The sequence below is a fragment of the Varanus komodoensis genome, unplaced genomic scaffold, assembly GCF_004798865.1.
Source record: "Varanus komodoensis strain SLA01 unplaced genomic scaffold, ASM479886v1 scaffold1, whole genome shotgun sequence".
In the NCBI taxonomy this organism is placed as follows: Eukaryota; Metazoa; Chordata; class Lepidosauria; order Squamata; family Varanidae; genus Varanus; species Varanus komodoensis.
This window is the reverse complement of record NW_025335268.1, coordinates 51,235,004-51,257,903: the sequence shown is the minus strand read 5'-3', so window position 1 is coordinate 51,257,903 and position 22,900 is coordinate 51,235,004. Positions and strand designations below refer to the sequence as shown.

The following is a 22,900-nucleotide window of genomic DNA, read 5'->3' as shown; positions in this document are numbered from 1 at the left end:
AGTACATGGGTTCCACATAGCTGGAACAATATATTCAAATTCTGCTAAAATGTAAGATGCAAACACAAGCCTGTTTAGAGAGGAAAAAGCCCTACAATTCCCAGAATGCTCTAACTAGCCATGCTAGCCAAGGCATACTGGAAACTAAACAGACATAGGATTGTGCCCCTAGTAGTGTAACTTTAGGCTTTCCAGCTTTCTGCCAGTTCTACCACAAGCTGAAATCGATGGGATGAACAGTCTATGCCCCTTGCAGCCCAAGGAATGTGTCTTACACCGTATAGCAAATTATATAGCAAATCTGAAGTAATAACATGCTTTATGCATCTGCAAGTTAATACATAATTTCTGATGAATATTGCATTATTAATCCATTTCCCAGACCGTATTTAGTGAACAGGCATACCTTCTTCAGCTGCAAGCATGCCTTAAGCCATCAGTGCGGTACCAAACAAATCCTTCATGCTTTACATAGACAATAGCAAGGCAGCTTCTTTCTTCCCCATTATCATGTTGGTGTCTCTGGTCCCACTATATCACTGATGTAGGGTCTGGGTGACTTCTAACCTTTTCCCCCTCCACAGTCCCAAGCAGAATTTTAACCCCTCGTACCCTGTGATTTGTGATAGGAGTAATTAAAGCCATTACACATGGATGGGAGATGGGATGATTCTAACATGGACCACAGCAGGGCAGGAGTTAACACTCCCATGACCACACCAAGATACTGGTCTGTTGCCTTCCCATGTAAATATGCATATACACCAGCTTTAATTAATGAAGCTCAGCATTGCAAGGGCAAACGACAGGCCAATCATCCCATCTCCTTTGGCCTTAAAGAGTTCTGTTTTCACTTGATAACCTTGGTCAATATAAAACTTTTTCTGCACTGAACATTCCAGCATGCTAATCCTTTTAAACAACAAACATTGACAAGTCAAGTCTGAGGCTTTACTTTACATGTGTGCCTTTCATTTTTAGACTAGAATAAGTACAGAGGCCCCAACCCAGTTCTGTCCCCTGAACCCCAGAAAAGATGTAGCTGCTACATACACCTTTGAAGTCACATCTATTTTAGCCTTGACTGGTAATATATAATGAATATATTTTAATGCACTGAACAGCATATCTGATTTATTGTTTGCTTTTGTAGATTTGTTTCATGTGGACTTTTATGGCATGCAATGTGAGGTGGCCTTGGGGGGCCTTATTCAGGAAGGTAAGTCAAAGCCCTGTTGGATCCAACCAGTGATATCTCTAGAATGTAGAGACTCATGCAGTTCCTACACTGGCCAATCAGAGGCTAGGGCTAGGGTGGCCAATCAGATGCCTTTGAAAAAGGCACAGGGGCAATCTCCTACTGGCATTCCTCAGACACTATTATTTAGAAGTATGTTGCCTCTGACGTTGGAGCTAATATATAATAATATATGACAAATAGCTATTGATAGTCTTATCCTTCACAAATTTCTCTAATTCTCCCTTTAAATCCATCCATGCTTGTGGCTATCACTGTATCTTTTGGTAGCAAATTCCACAGTTTGACTGTGTGTTGTGTGAAGTACTTTCTTTTATCTGCTGTATCTGCACCACTCAGCATCACTGGACAATTCCTGATTCTAGTGTAATTTGTCTCCCTGTGCCTGATTTTATATACTCATATTATGCGCTCCTTACTCATCCTTTTTTTTTTAAAGCTAAAAAGCCCCAAATGTAAACTTTCTTCCCTTAGATTGTGAGTCTCTTAGTCACTTGGGCAGTCCTTTTCATTTTCTTTACAATCTGAAGATAATATAAAGAAGTTTAAAGCACTTCTTATTGTATATATTTAATTCTTTTTAGGGCATAAACACAAACAAAACAGAATAGATATATCCCTATTGATTACTGATAAGAATGGTTTAATCTTCCCAATGTTTATTGTCATTAACCAAAATGCATGCAATTTTAGAAAGGAGCATTAGAAGCTTTCATGGTACAGCCATTAGTTGATACGCTTTATTTAAACTCCATTTGCACACGCTTCACTTCAGTGTTTAACCAATAAAAAGAGCACACACATTCCAAGAGCACAACAAAGCAGAAAGCTCTGAGAGAAACAGAAAAGTTCAGTGATCAAGCTCAGTTCAAGTACCTGTATAGAAATCCCCGTGTGCAAACATGTCAATCATATAGCGACAGAATGCATATTGATCTAGCAGAACAGAAAGGGGAAAAGAGAGTAATAAGACACAGTTAGAGGTCTTTTTAAAATCAAGTACCAGGAAGAGAAAGTGTAAGAGAGCGCTTCGTACTAAAATGAAACCTTTGACAGTTTTTCGTCTCTTGTGTAAAGCGATCAATAACCAAACAGCTTGGGAAATTCCTGTTTCTATACTTTTGCTTTTCTTCCCTTCTTTTCTTTAATAAAACCTACCATATGAAATGCCTCCTGGCTTTCTGTGCAATGATGGGAACCCATCATGGCTGGGGGTCTCCAAGCACATGCAAATGCCAGCCCCAAACTTCAGAGGCGTGGCTCAAATACAACCAGAGTCTAACTGTAGATCCATTGCTCTAGACCTGTCTTCCCAAATCTGATGTCCTGCAAGATTTGCTGGGCTTAAATCTCCCATCATCCCTAGTCCGTGTGGCCCTAGAATGGCATCGATTTGGGAAGGCTGTTTCAGGCCGATATCCATGAATCTCGCCTATACAGACACTGCCGCTCATTCAGTTGGAAGCACCACTATGGGGATGCAGCTAAAGCAGGGATGGGTGCAAGGCAGGCCTGGATCTGACTGGTTTGCAGTAGTTGACTGCAATCTTTCCAAGTCTAAGCTGCCTAACCAGAGCAGCAAAAGAGCTTCACACCCCTGCCTAACACTGTGTTGCTGAAATTAAATACGCCTTGGGTATCCAGGCATTAATTTTTGCATGGAGAGAGTACAGGCTCCCCCTGCTTCTAGTAGTCAAAACAAATTCAAACTCCGAAAGATCCTTTAATTCTAAGGCAATGTCTTTTTCAACAGGATCTCACCCTCCACCCTTTTCAAGAAAAACTTAATATGTCGCAAGAATGTCACAAGCAAGACATTCTATTGCATTTTAAGGCTGTATGTTATTGTACACAAGTTTGGATAGAAAAACAGTGTAAAAAGCACTAACTATAAGTGAATAAATGGGCAAATGTGTAGAAAGCATTATGGACTCGGCAGTGACATTCTGTGGGCTGCTTCTGAAATTTAAAAGATACTTTCTTATACCCATTATGCATGTTCAAATTTAAACAAATTTGTTCAATACATGTGACCTGAGGGTACATTTGCTGGGCTGAACAATGTAAGTGGCCATATTAACAGAAAGGCAATGTATAAATGTTCTTAAAAAAACAAACGAACAAAAAGAAAACACAAGCAAATACATTCAGCTGGGCAAATGGACATTTTTACTTTGTCAAATGTACATATATTCATAAATAAGTATGTATTTTCATGTATTAAATGAAAATTGAGAAGGAACCTATACAGTGGAATTCTTTAGATGACTACTCAGAGGTCATTCTTTCAATGGGGCTTACTACTTGGTAGGTGAGTTAGGATTACACTCTGGGCTCATGTGATTACAAACACAGAGGTGGTGGGATACATTTGCACTAGGATGAAATTGCTCATTTCAGACAGACAGTCACTCTCCCTCCCTGCCTGCCTGCCTGCCCTCCTACCCTGGGTCTTAATGCATTTTACTCTCACATCAGTGGACCCAATGTAAGCTACTGCCAATGGTCTGCTTCGTTTATTTAGCAGTGATAGGTGACAGTTTTGGAATCAGCAAAGGCCCTTTGACTGTCAGCAGAGTTTACACCAGTCATTTCAGCATAGCTTTCACTTTCATGATGGTCCAATCCACCTGTTAGTCTGTGAAATGTGGGTTAGATCAGTTAACATCTGAACTTACAGAGCTTGTATTTCTCACGCATCCCTAAAGAGAAAAGCCTATTTTACATCAGCATTTTTCTGCTAGAACAAGCTCTACAAACATTATTTTCTTTTTCACTGAAGTTAAATTGCAGATTTTTAAAATATATAAGTCCAGACACTTAGTCTCCTAGGTACTTAAGAATTTCTAAAATACCAAACAACTAGAGGAACCAAGGGTTGCACAGCATCTTTTCATTTTTTTAATGGAATTTGCATATATCCCATGAAAGCCACATTATCAGTGCCATCTCATGCATGAGGAATTCTAGGAATTGTACATTTTCTTTCTGTCTAAACAAGCATAGAATTGTACCTTAAAACAAATTAAAATTATGCTACTGAAGTACTGGACATCTTGCATCCTGTATTGTTTTCTAGAAACATTCTATATGTACAATCCCAGAACTCTTATTGTTTTAGGACAGATGCTCCAAAGTTTTTATCTACTGGTTTTTTTTTTTTTTTTAAAGGCACAATTCAAATGACATGGAGGTCACTGGGAAAAATAACTGGCAACTTACCAGATAGTTAGCCCCAGGTCAAATTTAATGCATCTTCTTTTATTTAATATACTAAAAATGTTCCCACATTTATTGAAAGGAAACTAGGTTTTATTTTAAGTTGAGGCAATGAATCAACACTTTTGAATTAATTTTCTTCATATTGTTTTCATTTTTAACTACTCAAAAAGCTTTCAGTTAAAAAAACCCTCCCCCAGCACCCAATCCGCTTCAACTGTCATTTGGAAAAGACCAAGGATGAGGGAGGGGAGGTCATGTGAAGGACACCTCAGAGTTTGGTCCAGCTAGACTTACTCTCTCTAGAGAAGCAACCAGACAAGCAACTGATGCTTACAGCACTCTGGGAAGCATTGTCATGCCTTGTTATGTTTGGATATTGATTTATTGTGCTTTTATTAATATGTTTTGCTTATATTTATAGCTTGCCTTGTATATGTGCATATCTTGATAGAGATAGAAAAGTGGGGGACAAATAAAAATATAATGAAAGAAGGAAGGAATATTTAAAATTTAGATCTTATTTGAACAAGAATCCTAAAGAAGCACACAATGTTTGTTATCCATGTTTGGTGTGACCCATCATAGGGCGAAACTAGTCCCTGTACAAACAAGGATTGCTACAGAACTCAATGGAGGTCCCTGTCTTCCTGGTTTTTACATGCATGTCTGGCTATTGCAGAGACTGTTAGATCCATACAATCTGACATCATTAACCCTAACTATATGCCTTCAGTTAGACCAGTGACCACTTCCTGATGGATGAGAGTTGGAGGATACCGTCCATTTGTACCCATGCCCTCAAATTTCTACATGAAATATCTAACAAGTAGACATAATGCTACCCTAAGGGAGGAGAATGTGGTGAGACAATAAGGCTATGGGCTATAACATGGTATCTCTGGATTTGAAACCATAGAGGGTACAGAAGATTTTAAATATGAACAAAATATTTTCTAACTTGCCATGGCTAAAGGTTCATATTATGCATGCACAGTTTATTGAAAAAAATGCTCATGGTGCGATTAAATCATATGAAGGAACTTGGAACTGAAATGTGTGGATTCCAGTTCCACAGAATCCCAAATCCTGACACCTCCTGGTACTTTGTGTAGTACGTAGCTCGTATGTCATATGAACAGAAACAAGTCAAAGCAATTTTGATGTGTTCTGAATAAATTTTATTCAAATGCATATCTGTTATCTTTCCCCAAGTCCTCATGCAGAGATATATCTAAGCAATGGAAAATTCAGGACTGAAGGACCTGACTATACATGTCATCTTCTTTTATTTATTTGTTTGTTTGTTTGAGCAATTATTTTTCAGTCCACATTGACATAAAAACTATAACTTGTAACTCACAGCATAGCCAGAATCCCTCTCTATAAAGATAAAAAAGTTATTTTTTTAAAGATGCAGGCAGCCCCAACTGAGAGCGATGTGGTATCTTCAAAGCATTGTCAATCAGTGAAAATATATTCCTCCTGTACACATGTATTCTCCAAGTGCGAATGCTTCTCTAATCAAAATGGCATCACTCATGCACAGGAAAGAGGCATCAGCAGGCTTAGGTGAACCCCAAGATTTGCAAGAGCACAGCAAAATATCTGGGGGCAGGAAACTAAGGGAGGGGGACTGCAAAAAGCTCAGTGAGGATTGAGTATACTTAGTAGAACTTAGTAGATATGGAATGCCAGCTGGCTGACTGTTGGGAAAGGAAACCAAACACCCACAGGAGTTGGAACAGAACAGAAGAATTTAAGGGTGGGACCCTTAACAGAAATTCATTGGTTGGGGGGAAGAATCAGGGGAGGTGGAATAGAATGGGCTAGTTAGGGGTAGGGTGAAAAGGACTCACAGGGCCACCTATCGTCAGAGATTGAACATGCATGGAAATGCCACTGATCAGCTGATAGGAGAGGCCAGCTGAGAGGTAAGTCAAGCCTCACAGATGGTCTGAGGAGGAGAGAGAGAGAGGTCAGCGCTTGCATCTTAGCATCTCTTCCTTTGCTTTTCTTTGCTCTGTTCACCCTGACCCCTTTTCTTCCTCTAACCACATGCAGAAGAATAGGAGACATGTAAATATACACATTCAGAGGTAACCATGTCATTGTCTGGAAAGGTCCCTTTCTGCTTCACACTGTTAAGCTGTTTCTAAATGTTCCCAGGGATGCCCATAAAGTGATGTATTCAAGAACTTAATGTAGCCTGTATTGGACATCAGTATTCTATATTTCACAAATGCCCTCCTTCCCAGAAAGGCAGCAGAAAAGTGAAAAACTTCCTAATTCAGCTCTTTAATATGAAACATTTTTTTAAAAAACCCTCTGGAATGCAAATGCTGCTCGTTGTCCAGATAATGCAGGTTGGAAGGGGCTTAAGAAAGCCCTACCAGGTAGGTTGCCCTGAATAGTGCAGGTACGGCTTGGAGTGGTTTATAACAACTTTGCAGAGTTGTCCAGAGAGATTCAACCCCTTGCAAATAACAGTGAGAGTAATCTCTAATTCTGTTATCTATTCCTTATATCTCCACATTTAGGTGAGGGACTATTATACAAGAAGCCTGCAATGTGGTTCACAGTTATATCCCTATTGCAAGTCGGGCTACTGTGCTGATAGAACATAGTTTGCAGTAGCCCAGCAATGTAGTCTATTGTAAATATTGCAGGCTCAAAAAGTGGGGGTGAAGCTGGTTTTGGAGTCCCATTCTAAAATCTCCTACACCTCTCAAGTGCCAGCAAAGTACTGATCCAATTATGTTACCCACTCAGAACTTCCTGGCAAGACAATTTCCACACTCCACACTCATTTGCATGGAGAAACTTAGCACTCCATCAACTTGCATGTTGAGTTTAAAATGTCTGAAAAATGATACATCAATGTGGTGTCATGGTGAGGGAAACTGGAATTTGGGACATTTTAAGTCCCCAACTCAGCCATGGAGCTCACTGGTTGACTTTGAGTCAAAATCTCTCTCTCTCTCTCTCTCTCTCTCTCTCTCTCTCTCTCTCTCTCTCTCTCTCTCTCTCTGCTAGAGTGATCTGAAGTTATTCATCCAGTAATTCTAGGCAAGGTACCAATTCCCAGGGTAGTTCTGAAAATAAACATACACTACCTTGAGCTCTGTGGAGGGCAGAGAAGATAAATAAATAAATCTTGCCCATGAAGTAAGATCCGAGTTTATTTATTTAGGATACTTCTATGCCGCCCCATTCGCCGAAGCCTCGGGGTGGCTCACAACCATAAATAAACTTCAAAATAGAACAATATAAATTAACAATATAAATAAGTTATATTATAAGCTCAAACTTATAACAATATAAGTTTGAGCTGGGACTCCCTCTTTCATTGGACTTTACAGCTTCTCACTACCCACTAGTGTAATTCATTCACACCAACACACACTCACACACACACCAGGGAAACACACCAGGGACACACTTGTTGGCAAGAATAGTAAAGACAGGTTTACTGCTTGATGATATCACAAAAGCTCTCATGCAACCATGTTGTTTGTCCCTGCTCCCTAATTGTAGCTTATAAGAAAAGGAGGCACAAGTGAAAAATTGCATGTTTTCAAACTGTAAAGTTTCCTTCTCTCTCTTGTTCATGACAAAATCTCCACAGTTCACACCAGTGAAAAGTTTCAAGAGGACCAAGCTGACAAACAGACTAAGATACTTAAAATGTGGACTGTTCCATAGATAGACAACTCCTCTCAGCCGAGATAAAAAATTAAGCCTTTTCAATTCTTTTTCATTCTTACACTGGAAGAATCCAAGAAACATTTGGATTGCAAAATGAATCGTTAGCCAGGAGAGCATCACATCAGCCTTCTCAGGCATTTTGTTTCATTTTTGTTTTAGTGCACAAAAAATCAAATAGGGATGTATCCTTAACATTATTTTCATTCTCACATGTAAGATTTAAGTCTTTGAAAAGGGGTATCTGGATCATTTTTAACTTTATTGTCTGAGTGTATTTCACCCTGCACTTCAAAGATCCTTAGCTTCTGACTCTTGTTATGGGTTACCTTTCTTATCAGATTTTTCTGCAGCCATCAGAGATGTCTCCTCCTTGGTTTTCACTTTGGCTTTCATTGACACAACACCCTCTGCTTTGGTTTCCTTGCGCTTTGTCCTTTCGGGTGCTTTCATGTCTGGTTTCTTTTCTTTCACGTCCTTTTTAACCCTTTCTTCAATTTTGATGCTCTTCTTTTCTGTATGTTATTTTTAAAACAGTAAAAATAATATTATATTAATTTAAAAAAAACCAAGTATTTCATGTTTTGCATGAATACCTTGATGTGAAGGCACTCAAGGGCAGTCTCATAATTATAATTAACAGTCATCAGCAATAATAGCAAATCTATAATTAAAGAAAATACAACTGTAGAAGAATTACACATAAAAGAAAATTCATTTTATCTCTATAAATAGTATCGTCATTGTTCAAACACCTGCTGAAATAAAGGGCTGAGCTTCTCCTGTTAAACTGCAGTACTACTCACACTTACCTGGATGTCAATCCCCTTGAACTGAGACATCATTTGTAAACTTACTTCCATTAAAATTTGTTTAAAAAAACCCTATAGGTCTCCTCAGAAACAATTCACTAAAACAAAGACCACATATACATAACCAACATTTCCACTTTCTCCATGCAATTTAAGAAACATATGTCAATATAAAAGTGAGATTTCTCATGTGAATACTAAATCCTTGCTCAGACTTTCCCAGCAAGGCTTCTTCCAGTTGTATGAAAGACAGCCTTCATCATTTCCAGCCAGCATATTATTGCCCTCCCCCCCACAAAAAAAATTTCCCAAAGAATGTTAATTATTCACAACAATCACTTAGAAAATATTATTGAATAAGAAAAAGAAATACCTTTAGGAGCAATTTTTTTTTCAGGTTTTTCTTGCCGTTCAGGTTTCACCTTTTCTGTTCCTTAAATTTAAAAAAAATGTCTTTATTTTACTGAACATATTAAAACCATAAATATTAATTAGTTTAGGGGAAAAAAGACTTGACATAGACTGAGTGTCCCCAACTGTGGAATGTTAACATTGATTTTTTTTTCTTTTCTTTTGAAGAGGTTCTACAGATCAATTAGTTTTATGCAAGACTTATTACGGACTTTAACACTGGTTTGGCAATCCCTTATACAATATAGAGAACTTTAAAAAACTGACAATGAAATGCACGACAGTTTCCTTTGAATCCTCCTTTGTGATGTCTTATCAAAGCATTTGTATGGCTAGTTACCATTAGGCTATATGCTACAGAAATCAGATCTGAATGACTAATGGCACCCTTTTATCATACTTCTACCTAACAATATCAGAGAATAGGACATATTTACTGTTCTTAGTGGCTTTCAAATGCAGATAGAATTTTGGTTCTTTTAGGTGTTATCCCAATGGGTCTTTGGTTCAAAATGCCTATAAGGTTCAATCATTCAGTTCAAGTTTATTGGACAGGCAGAGAATTATGCATCGTAAAGTCAGCTTGGGATGAGTTTTCTGTCTCTGGGAAAAGCCAGGACCTACAAAACTTACCTTTGGCCACCACTGGAATTGCTTTACCTTAATGTAGTCCATGGGCATTATCCAAGTCAATATGAGTGCTAATGAAAATTATGTTTCAGTCACATAAATGACCTCTTACATGATGCTAGTCATGCTAGCTGCCACAATAGAATTCCCCAGGAAAACATGGGTTATGCTAGGAGATTCCCTTATGCAAATACCACATAATTTAGATTAGCACTCGTGTTGACTTGGAACCCTTTGACTAAAATGGTGACTTTGCACATGGTCAAAAACAGAAACAGGCACAAAATCATCTCCTGATGAATACTGGGAAGTGGAAGCATATGCAATCAGTTGCAGTGATTGCCTGATAACATCCAAGCCCAGTTGAAGATGCTTGTGTTTATCTTCAAAGCATGTGTGGTTTGGAACCTTTTAAGTCTCACCTCTCTTGGTATCAGTCCCCATGCTATGCACAGTAGTTCTGCTATTTCCACTTTGCCAAGTTGGAACATTAGGACCCAATGGCAGCATCTTTAATGCCCCTGGGCTGAGGTTATGGCCTGCTGAAGTCAAAACTATTCTTCTCCAGCTCCTTTTTTGTACAGGCTTCAGTTTAATGAGAATTGGGTGGTTAATCTGCCTGTTGGCAGCTCTTCTTATTAATTATGCAGGCTATACATGGCCGTTCTATAATGTTTTAGATATGGTATATTAGTACACCAGACAGAATGCAGGAAAAATATCATATAAATGTCATACAGTGCCACCTTCCTTATGGCTACTCAGAAGTAACTCCCATTAAATTCAGTAGAACTACACCTGGGCAGGTGTACGTAGGACTTCAGCCTTAAATTGGCAGCACTACATCTGAAGAGTTCTGAGACTGGACTTTAACATTTGCAGGTATAATTTCACGTTTGTAGAGACACATTTTATATAAATTTCATGGAGAAGGGATTTTTTTTAGTGATTTTTTTCCTGAGACCCATGTTGTGTTTTTAAAATTAACATTAAGAGAATAATGTTATATAATGAGTCTTAGTTCAAGGGGATTTACTTCCAGGGAAGTGTGAGTGGGACAACTGTTTACGAAGTAGAAGAAGCCACAGTGGCTATTGTGACGGTCTTTAAAAATGTAAATAAATAAAAATAAAAACGTTGTCATTTGTCAACAGCTGTTTGAACAATGAGGAAGAATCTTTTAAAGAGGCCAAAGGAATTTAGCCATTAAAAACTTTAATACATGAAAGATAGCCTGAAGAAAATGAGAAGGGTGAGAAACATATAGATTTTTTTCTCTACTACTTAAAGTATGTTTAAAAATAGAATGCCAGTCAAAAGATTAGCAGCACTCTTCTCAGCCTTGTACCCTCGAACATGTGTGGTAATTTCAAGATTTGAGCATCATATCTAGGCATCTTTCAATGACTTTTTGTAGAAGAAAAATGAAACTGTCAGTGAGAGAAATACACATAATTTGCTGGAATAAAAAGGTTTGTGCAGTAAACAAAAGGGACCAAATGAATGTTTATTTTTAGATGGCCTGAAAGTCAGTAAAGCAGCTCAGAACTATCTTGATCTTCAGTAAAGCAAAAACAAACAAACAGACACCTCTGATACACAGGTAAATGGCTTTGTTACAAACACATGGCCTGCAATCCATGACAGAAGGATAAAAAGAAGAAAAACTGCCTCTGATTCAGTACACAACTTTACTAGAAAACTCAGGATGGAGAGTTTTGTACAGGTCCATACTCCCTAAGGTGAAGTTCTCTACCAAGTGGATATGTTAATGTATTAATGAGGGAGGAAAAATTGTCTATAAACTATAGACAAATGACAAACATCTAGCTAAAATGGGTATCAGTCCTGGAAAACTTGTTGCACAATCAATTTGATATACTTCAAATTGCTGCAGAACATTCAATTATCTCAGATAAATGTGTGTAATGAAGGGGTAATGGCTCTTCAACAAAACACAACACAAATTAAAATAAACCATTAAGGTCTCAATAATCTATTTGGGTACCTGGAGCAGAAAAGCCAAAATGGCGGGCACCTCACATGCTACTTAACAGAGAACACAATCCACTAAGATGTTCTACCTTGGAATTTAGCAATTCAGCAACATCTTGGGCTGTGGAAATCTTTATTGAATTGTGGGGCGTGAATCAGAGCTCATTGGCTTCCATTTTCAGTTTTTAGAGCATCTCAGATCTGCTGCCTGAAATGGGACTATGTAGCTCTCCATATGCCACAGTAGATACATTTCTGCAGTAAACTGAACAATTATCATTACCTTTGGGGGAAGGAGGCACTTTCTTTTTGGGCTTTTCTTGCCTTGCAGTTTTCTCCCTGGGAGGTACTGAAAAAGAATATTAATAACACAGTTCTTAGTAAAACAAAGAAACAAACAAACAGGGAAAGTGTACAGCAAAAAGCAAAAGAAGATGGTTTCTTTGGCATCAATGGAAATACCAACTGGAGAGTCAGAGCTAAAGGTTAGGACAGCCTTCCCCAATCTGGTGTCATCCAGATGTGGTAGATTGGAACTCTTGTAATTTCCCAGCCATTATAGAAAGACACAGACTCAGTTCTCCAAAGCAAGAAGCCTTGTTGTGAAAATAAAAGCCAGGGAAACTTTACATGATCTCTTGAATTCTTTGGAGAAATGGTTGGGTATAAATGTAATATTATAATACAGTTAAATAGGACACATGCAAGGTTATTTTGCATTTAGAGATTGTCTGTGACCATTCATGTGTACACTTCAGTACACTTTATGCACGTGCCTTCTTATATATTTTACACATTTCCTGAGCTGGAGTATATATGTGGTTGCGGCTGGTGTACCATCACTTGGTAGCTATGCTGAATTTATGTGCTCAATGCATGAAGGTCTATAAAGTAGTCTCAAGTGTGCGTATGTTTGGGAAGTGAGATGCAGATGTACGCACACACACACCTTGTTCCTCCTTGTCAACACACTGCACAGGCAAATGCCTGCATTGGCCTAATGAAGGAAATCTCCGTACTTCTGTAGCAACCATGAATGTCAAAAATCAGTACAAGGCCTTTCAGTTGGGAATTCCCTTTCTATCTTGCACCTGTCAGCTCCCTCATCCTGGCAACAACCTCTCCCTCTCTCCCTCTCTCCCTCTCTCTCTCTCTCTCTCTCTCTCTCTCTCTCTCTCTCTCTCTCTCTCATCAAAATGAAATCCACTGTCCCTGCTGATTTCCTTTCTTGTTTACTCTCCTATTATTTACAGCAGGAGGTAGAGGGAAACAGAAGAACCGGGAAAGCAGTCAATGCACAAAGAACATGGAGGGAAAACACGACGTACTCGTGTCTTCTGACAAGGGTTAAAAAAGGCCTATACATCCAGGAAAGTATCCTGCATTGGAAGGCTTTCAGCTGTGTCCAGACCAAAGCTTTTTGTGTCTGTACAGCTGGTGCACTCATGCCAATGATAGAGAAATAAATAGAAAAGAAATAAGAATTGGTGATGTGCACCCCGCAATAAAGTTCGGATCATGCCAAATCAAAAACCCCCACATCCAGCTTAATATCCTCTGAACTGCTGCACTGAATTCTGTCAAGCCCAAAGCTCTTCATACATGTAGAGGATTCTACATGTATGCCCCCGTGCTTACTGCAGGTAAAATGCCTAGAAATCCATGCCCCCGTGCTTCCTGCAGGTAAAATGCCTAGAGAAGAAGAAGAAATGTGTGCCGTGCAATCATAAGTGGTTTCAGAGCACCTCAAATCATACACCCACTCATCCTCTTTCAGATGGGCTGCCCAGGATTCAAGAGGCCCAGGCAAATGGTGTTGTATCAATGGGAGTTAATACACCATTCTCTTTACAACTGAAATTCTCTCTCCAACTTCTGGAATGTGCTATCCATCAGGGGCAGGAGAAGGTGACATCCCCTCCATCTAGGGGAAAGGGACAGAGGAACAATCTAAAGCAACTTGTAGTTGGAATGAAGAAACAAAAAGGCTTTGAAGTTGGTAGAAGCATCTTTGGGGTGAACTGGCTTTTGGAAGGCAAGATGCAAGATCTGAAGCTGAAGCTGTCTTCTCTCTCTCTCTCTCTCTCTCTCTCTCTCTCTCTCTCTCTCTCTCTCTGTGTGTGTGTGTGTGTGTGTGTGTGTGTGTGTGTGAAGAATACTACAAAGAGACCCTATATTTTCTGTGATTTTTTTTTTCATCCAAGGAAATTGCTTGGTTCTGTGCTCTCTCTGGAACATCCCACTCTTTGGAAGATGGTTCCTTCTTCTCAAAAACCTGCAACCTGTCCTGGGGCTAAGGAGCTTCTATGACTAAATTGGATGGAAAAGAGCATGGCTTGCATTCAAAACACCAGCCATAGAATAGCTGTAACAGCTGTATGAAAGTAATGAAAGTATTTGGTAAAGGAGCAAAAGAAATATTCATATATTTATATTTTTATTGGTCTCATATTCTAAATATGAGGCTATTTCCTCGGAAATGAAGTGCCACTTTATTTCAACAGGAATTCCAAGTACATTTGTCACTATTGTATTTTGTTTATCTGTATTTTGTTTATCTTACTGCAGGTTTTGCTCTATTTTTAGTTGTTTGTAAACTGCCTTGATAATTGTATATTTTGGAGTGGTAAAAAATGTTGTTTGATTGACAGATGAAATAGCTCCTCTTGCAAAACAGCCTTATTCTGAAATGAACACATTTTTCTTCTGACATAATCTGTGGATAGTTCTACCTTCAGTGTGAAATGCTGTTAAACCAAAGGTAAAAATAGATATTTCCCTTATAGCTCAAGACTTATGATTTAGAAGTAAATCCTTATGAAGATTGACTTTTAAGAATGTGCACAAATATTATGCATTGCTATCACTAAAAACTACACAGATTTCCACCAGCTCGGCCCAAGCTAGGAATGCATTTTACATGCAAACAGGTGATGAACTTCTGATTCCTTTCTCATCCAACATAGCTGCTTAAAAAGGCCCAGATCTCATCAATGAATTGTTCAAGAAGAGGATGAGGATACTGAGACAATCTAACCTGCTTCCTCTTCCCTGTCAAATAGCTAAGTTGTGGGAATTCAACAATAAGAGCTCCTTGTGGTCAGCTGTGCCTTCTTCCTGAGTTCAGAACAAGCATTTATCAAATAGAATTTTTCATGCTTTTTGAAATCATCAAAACATAATTATGGATGATGGCATGGCTGTGACACACACAGAGAGAAACACACACACACACTCACACACACCATGTGATTATGGTGATTGCCAACCCTTTCAAAGCCCGGTTTATCAGTGGAAGTTATTTTAGACATGAGCAACTTTTTCGGTCGATAATTCTGTTTCCTGCAGGGTATGACCCTTAACCCCAATTGGCCACTGCAAATACTGAAATGGGATTACGCCACAAGGAAACTTTAAATTCAATAAACTAAAATGAAAAATGACCATAAGTGCTCCCACAAATACCATATGTCCACTTGCCTTAAGTGAGTCATTTTCTTTGCAGGCAAGTAGAATATAATTAGTTTTTATTATCATCCATCAACCCTGGAAGTAGCACACAAGTGGATTTTTCCCTGGGCAAGCAATGGCTGTTTTCATGGCAATTTCATGAAATAATCGTAATGGGTGAAATTCAATTGTGCCTGTCCACTGACAGAACAACATCTGTCAATGGAATGGAATCCCCATCTTTCCTGAACTCTGAGAACCTCCCCAGAGCAGAATTTTGGTTACCCAGAGAGCATCAGCAAAGAGCACAGGCTGGGGAGAAATCCACTTGGACAACAATGGCTGTAGCCCAAAATGGCTATAAGGTGCAACCCATGATTTCCATTAAACCTGTTAGTAACAGTGGCTGGGCAACTCACCATATTGTTTGTTTTTCAGGTTTATATCCCATCTTACCAAAAGTTGTCAATACATTATTGAATATTTTAATTTCAAGTCTCTTTGCCAGAGTCATGTGGCAAAGAAAATTCTCATTTCCCACGAGTCATTGCAAGAACCATGGGAAGAACATCACTACTGTTTCCAGGCTCCAGATGGAGCTCCAAAACTGAGAAATCAATTCACCTCTCATGCTGCCACAATTCCCATTCATTCCAAAAGGATTCACGCAGGGAACATTCTTGTGCAACGTGCCTTTGGCCAAACAGATATGAATCTTTCCAAATGCAAACACAATGATTGCCTTTCTTATGATGTCGTATGCGCATGTGTCTAAAAATATGATTGACATTGTATTGCTTACACATTGAAAACCTGTGATTTGTTAATCAAATCCCTAAAGAATAAAGTAGTTAACATTTAGCATAACACTATCTACAAACAATTCAGCAATCACTAAATTAATTAGTCTTTTTCTATCTACTGCCTCCGCTGCAACCACGCCGGCTCATTATCTTATTTAATTAAAACCAATGTTCCATTTCTTTTCACCTCACTGCCCTTCCCCAAATTTCAAAAGCTTGAAACTAATCAGATACTTTTTTGGGGCTTTGCATACATGCATTTTAAAATCTGAAACTAGTGGAGCTTAGTCCGTCTGTCCTCCCTCCCTCCCTCCCCCCCTCCAGATGGACACTGATCTTTCCAGGAAGATAAAAGCTGAATCTGAGGAACAGTCATCCACAGAAGTGAGGACCTGAAGACAGACTAGCGCGTCACCATGATCAGGAGCCTCCTTGCACTCTTAGAAGCTTGCATGGTACAGGGAAGTCTCAGGAGGACTGAGGAAAGAGGATGCCTTTTTTGATAGCCTGCCTTTAAGAAACATTCTGCTGCAGTCCAAATAGTGTTCGACTGATCCGGTTAAGGCCTGAATGAGAGCTCCAGCCTGAATACTTCATTGATATACGGGAACAGAGGAACTGACAAGTGGGAAGTAGAAAAGGTATACTTTTCACATACCTTCCTTTTGAAACTGCTCCATATAGGATTGATTTTTTAAGCTCCTACTGTGCACATCTCCCAACCCTAATTCACACCTCCACAGCAGGGGCTTAATTCGATCAATTCCTTCTCTTATCCCTTCCATTTTTCTGTCCCTACCTCAGTGACACGTTTCTCCTAGCTGAATTCACCAGCTTCCACTTTCACTAGTTTTCCATCTTCCAGTATTTTCCAACTACTCTGTCCTCATTACACTTCCAGCACACAAGACTGGAATCTCACAAGTAGCTCCCCATTGGTAAGGGTTGTACCACAACTTCTTTCTAAGGGATTTTGAAGTGATGTTCTTGTTGCCACTGCAACTGGCAATGGCATCATCCATGCAGGCAGGTTAGTTTCTAGTTTGCATCTACCATAATGCAGGTGTGAGCAGAATAATTTTGTATCTTGCTCCAGGGAAGAGGAGGAGCGAATGCTGAGCCAAAATTTGTCCTCTAATTTCCTGAAAGTTTTCTTCCCCATGAAAGAGGCTTCAGTTGTTCTGTCTTATTCTATGGGTCTATTTGGTGGTATCTTGAGCTTAGTTCAACCCTGTGAGGTAACCAGGATGTGTGCATTTTCTTTCCATTATACATCTTTCAAGTAGTTCCACAGCCTTCCAGGTTTCTGTACTTCCTGATCTGAAAAAGCCCTATGGAAGGATGTACCCATTGTGTTCCCTTGGGCTTTAACGGAAGCGTGGGGAGCCAAAGAGACAACAAGCTGATAGAAAGTTGATCGCACAATGAAAGACAGAATACTTGTGCACACTCCTCAACCATCTCCTATGTAATGTAAGCACAAGTAACCCAAACTAAACCCATGAGAATTTATCTAAAAATTTCTTCTCCTTTTAATATTTTTTGAAAGCAATGTTTTCCCTATCAAATGGGTTAAGAAAAAAACTAATTATCTGGCCTTTGGGGAAACAAGAGTGATGAGCAAAGTTAAGCAGCACATTTATATTCTCAAAAAGAATTAATCATGGGGAAAAGCATTTCTCTGTATCCCTGGTGGTTATTATGTGAGTTAGTACTTTGCGTTGGTCTTTGCAGAAGTCATGAAAAAAATTACCTATGGCTTTTTCTTTCTTCTCCGTCTTTTCAGGTTTTTCTGTTTTTGTTCTTTTTTCAGGTTTTTCTCTCTTTTCAGGTTTTTCGTGTCTTACAGGTTTTTCTTTATATCCCACTACAGAAAGAATAATTATATTTAGAGCTAAAATTAAAAATGGCAACCTAGCACAATGGTTCCAAAGCACAGTGCTACTTTCAGACTAGTTACAGCCCTCACTATTTCAGGGTACATGCAGTTCTTCCTCTATTTATTTTAATGATGCTTGTGTAGAATTCCTATGCAAATCTTGCTGAAATTAATAGATGTTGTGAAGCAGCAGTGCCTGGTAAAATTTGTTCTTTATCTTCCGTTGTTGTTTGTTTCTCCTTTTTTTAAAGCAAAAGCTAATTATCTTTGTTTGCCATTTTGCATAAACTCTTCTGACAATGCATTGACTTGAAGTAATCTTTCTACCGAGAAAAATAGCTACTGATGGATGATAGTACTTTAAAAATGCACTATGAGTTCTTTAAAAAAGCATTGGGGTGGCAGGCACATTAGGGAATGCCACAGAAACTGGCTGAGGATCAAAACAGAACATCATGACTGGCTAGGGATACTGGGACTTGTAGTGCAACACATATGGGGAATATCAAGGTGTCTTAATGGAAAGAAGCTGATGTTTGGCACAGGAAGAAAGCTCCCCTTGGAATCAATGGAAGAGGTAATAGTTCCCAGGATTATTAGCAGTTGGCTCTCATGGTGTGGTGGGAAAGGGTCATTCCCCCTGCCTCACTGATCCCAATCATGTAGCCCAACTCTGCAGCTGTTATCTTAAAAGTAAAACATACAAAAACTGAAAACAAAACTCATTCAAAGCATCAACGCATTTAACTTCATGTCTGCTTTGGTCCTGCATCAAGAGGTTGTGATTTTACTTTAGTCAATTCTGCTGTAAGAACAAATTCGTTGTTATTATTAGGTCAGTCCTCAAAATGTCCTAAATTGTGGTCAAGTTCTTTAAAAGGAAAAGAAGGCAAGCATTTACACAGCAACCAACTTGGTTGCCTGTGGCAAGTAAGAATCCTGTCCAAACTTTCATAAACTAAAAGGGTTTATGAAACCCTTTTCCATTTCACACTGCCTTTGTTTGTTTATAACATTTATATGCCCTGATTGTGCCACAGTGCTGCAGGGTAGCTCTACAGGAAAATTAAATTACTGATAGCTGGTAACTTTTGTGGATTGCAATAGGATCTCCATCAGTGAGATTTGCATAAGTAGCATGACTATGGACAGGACTTAATTCAGTGATTACAAGAAAGGAAGCTTTAGGCTGATGTCTATAGTTTGTTTCTTTATATATCCCACTACTCCTAGCTTTTTACTTCAGCAAGAGGCCATAAAAATGGGTCAGTTTGCCTCCTAGCTGAAAAACACTGCAAGACCCAAAAGGAAAGCAATAGCCTTATTTTTCTTTGAAGCAAGTGCAGTGGAATGAAAAGGCAGCACAGTGGCCAATGTATTCTCCAGTGACTTAAATCAATTTCAGTTGGATCCTGATTCAGGAAACCAGTGGAAGTGTCAATAAGTATTTCCATTAATGGATGACCTTGTGCATTGTGGCAGAATGATGGTGGTGAAAAATAGCTTGCCATTTTCTATGGAAAGCATTTGAAAGGGTGAATTTGCTGGAGGCCAGGCCTTGATATAAAACTACTTTGCCCAGCTATGCCAGATAAATGGTGCCCATTCTGCCATCAAAGCAAAGATAAGATACAAGGGACTATCTAGACTCTGTTTAACAGTCTGTAGATTCTGCAGAACATGCAGGAAAGAGAATTCTTCTAGCTAACCAAGTGACTTATGTTTATGAGACCGTCTAATTACTCTCTGAACTAGATATTGTTTTCATACCCCCTTGTCAAGTTCTTTACTTGATTAGTAATTAAAACAGGATATTGTTTCCTTTCTGCTGATTCAAACCTTTTAAAAGAGTACTTATTACTGTGACTTTGCAGTTATGCAGGGCTGGCCCCAGGCGTTTTGCTGCTGCAAGTGACAGACAAGATTGCAGCCCTCTCCTACTCCACGTACCGAACAGACTGGCAATGGGCTCTTACTTCCACTGTGCCATGGGATGGCACCCTCTACCACCCCTAAAGGCAGCAGAGTAGCTTAGAGGATATAGGCCAGCTCTGCTCTCTCAGCATGTTTACAATTCCTTTCCTCCCAAAATGTCCTGCCTGAAACAGCTGCTTCAATATGCCTAAAGGTAGTGCTGCCTCATGCAATTGTCTTGAGCTTTCCACTAGCGCAGCTTTCAAAAGGTTCCAAAGTTGTGTTGGGATATGGGGAACTGCCCATTGCTTTTTAGTGCTATTGTCCTTTAAGGAAATGTCTTCACAATATGATAGAAACAGCTTGTAAGTTGTGCTGAATCAAAAAGCCCTTCCCATTTGTGATCCTGCTTGCAAAATGTGAAGTTTGAGATGGTACTTTGGTGTTTTGGCGAGCTGGGCATGAAGGAGGGCAAAATATGGATCAAACATATCCCAGGCAACAAGTATGATGTCAGCTATTCGTAACTGCCATTTTATGTTGAACCACAAACCTCCAGAAGAAGAGTGCAAATTGTTGCCCTCATGCATTTGGCTTCATGACAACACCAGGTAGCAATGTCTGAAGTAGGGATAATTTATCTTGCCCTCACTCTGAAGTTCTATGGGTAAAATAAATGGCACCTCATGCTTTTCGGGGGGCAATATTAATGGTCACCAGGATGACAAAACAGGTGCCAATGAGAGCTAGAAACTAGTGAAACCTGTTTTATCAGATACTTTACTTTTGAGACAAAAATGTATCCTTGGGGGCCAAAATACATCTGCCAGAAGTCCTTCCATGTGATTTGGACAGTACATAATCAGAATTCCAGACTGCCCACCTGTGCAGGTTTCTTCCCTTCAGACTTCCATGGGCATGGAAGGCAGAGCCAGGGGGGCATGTAACCTCTTAGGTGAGCCTGTCCCTTCCTTTTGTCATTTGAATGCTGCCATGCAATTCAGTTTTGGTTGTGATTTTGATTTTAACAGGAATCTTCTTCTAATGGCATGTCCTCATTAGCATCTTAGGTGTTTTGCTAGTCTCCAGGACTTCAAGGTTGGAGCTGGTCCCTGCCCAAAGTTAGCTGACTGAATTCAGCTAGGTGCAGAAAGAGTTCTCCTCTTCCTCCTCTTCTACTGGAAGCAGAAGAAGTTTCCTGCTTGACAGTCATTGGCTTTGGAGGCTCAGCTCATACTCTTCCCTTGGCCTTCACAAGGATACTGTTAGAACCCTGCTTTTTCTTCTATGAGCCTGGCTTGAATTTGGTCTAAGGCCTGATACTGATTGAAAACCTGACTTGCAGGTGACATAGTGGCAGCTTTAAACAGAATTTCATTATTTTCGGCTGCAGCATGATTTCAACAGTTTTCATAATTGTTTAATTATGGAATGGTGGCCTGGGCTTGCCAAAGCTTGCCAAAAAGAATGATTTTTGATTATCTTATTTTAGTTTTGTATATCTTTTTAAAGTTGGCTTGAAACTCAACATTAAGAAAACTAAGATCATGACATCCGGTCCTCTCACTTCCTGGCAAATAGATGGGGAAGGAATGGAGGTAGTGATAGATTTTATTTTCCTGGGCTCCAAGATAACTGCAGACGGGGACTGCAGCCAAGAAATTAAAAGACGATTGCTCCTTGGGAGGAAAACTATGGCAAATCTAGGCAGCTTACTAAAAAGCAGAGACTTCACCCTTCCAACAAAGTGTGTATAGTCAAGGCTATGGTTTTCCCAGTTGCAATGTATGGCTGTGAAAGCTGGACCATAAGGAAGGCTGAGCACCAAAGGATTGAGGCCTTTGAATTGTGGTGCTGCAGGAGACTCCTTCGAGTCCCTTGGACCACAAGGCGATCAAATTGGTCAGTCCTAGAGGACATCAACCCTGACTGCTCTTTAGAAGGCCAGATACTGAAGATGAAACTCAAATACTTTGGCCACCTAATGAGAAGGAAGGACTCCCTGGAGAAGAGCCTAATGCTAGGAAGAATAGGTGGCAAAAGAAGAAGGGGACAGCAGAGAATGAGGTGGCTAGATGGAGTCACTGAAGCAGTTGGTGTGAGCTTAAGGGGACTCCGGGGGATGGTGGAGGACAGGAAGGCCTGGAGGAATGTTGTCCATGGGGTCACGATGGGTCGGACACGACTTCGCGACTAACAACAACAACATCTTTTTAACCTCTTGTTTCCCCTTCCTTATGGTAAATGAAGTTCACTGTTTCAAGCATGTGTGTACTTGGTTTCTGGATCAGACCTCATTTCTAAGTTCAGCATTTTCTTCTTTGGGCTTCCTGTCTAGAATTTTGGCTTGGGGCAGAGGTTTTGCTCTCTTATCCCTGAGTCCTAAAAGATATTTGCAAAGAGCAAGGCTTGGACTGAGTGGATGCACAAGAGTTAGTAGCAGTCTACTTGGTGGTTTGTTGCTTGCTGACCATACTGTAGGTTGCTGAGAGTTGCGGGGAAATCTCCCCCAGTTCTCTACATTTCCTGTCTCTGCTACATAGGTCGTTGTCTTTTGTATTTATAATACTTCTAACCCAACAGCTCACTGGAAGTATATGGATGGTATGATCAGATTGTGGGGAAAGGGAAGGCAGAGAAGGGATATCTAATGGGGAATGGGACCCTGATGTCATCATTATGGCATAAACTAATGCTACCTGCTTCAAGATCTACCAAAGGAAGGAAACTTTCACATGTACTGGTAACGTTATTTGGAGTTTTAAAAGTCAGCTTTTTGCTGGGAAGAAATAAAAGCTGGGAACTCACACTAGACATCTATTTT

At 39.6% G+C, this 22,900-nt stretch overlaps 1 protein-coding gene across 9 annotated transcripts in view; it reads right to left on the bottom strand.

Annotated features, from left to right (window-relative positions):
* TRDN (triadin) overlaps positions 1–22,900 on the bottom strand; it is a 224,992-nt gene that overhangs the window by 133,225 nt on the left and 68,867 nt on the right. For 7 of the 9 annotated variants that reach the window (XM_044425408.1, XM_044425434.1, XM_044425425.1 and 4 more), the window contains 5 exons: positions 18,037–18,150; positions 12,314–12,379; positions 9,368–9,427; positions 8,512–8,697; positions 2,135–2,194 (listed from right to left, as the gene is read on the bottom strand). In XM_044425408.1, the coding sequence (XP_044281343.1) occupies positions 2,135–2,194; positions 8,512–8,697; positions 9,368–9,427; positions 12,314–12,379; positions 18,037–18,150 (486 nt within the window). The remainder of the gene's footprint in view (positions 1–2,134; positions 2,195–8,511; positions 8,698–9,367; positions 9,428–12,313; positions 12,380–18,036; positions 18,151–22,900) is intronic. The other 2 variants (XM_044425459.1, XM_044425475.1) reach the window with 2 other exon arrangements.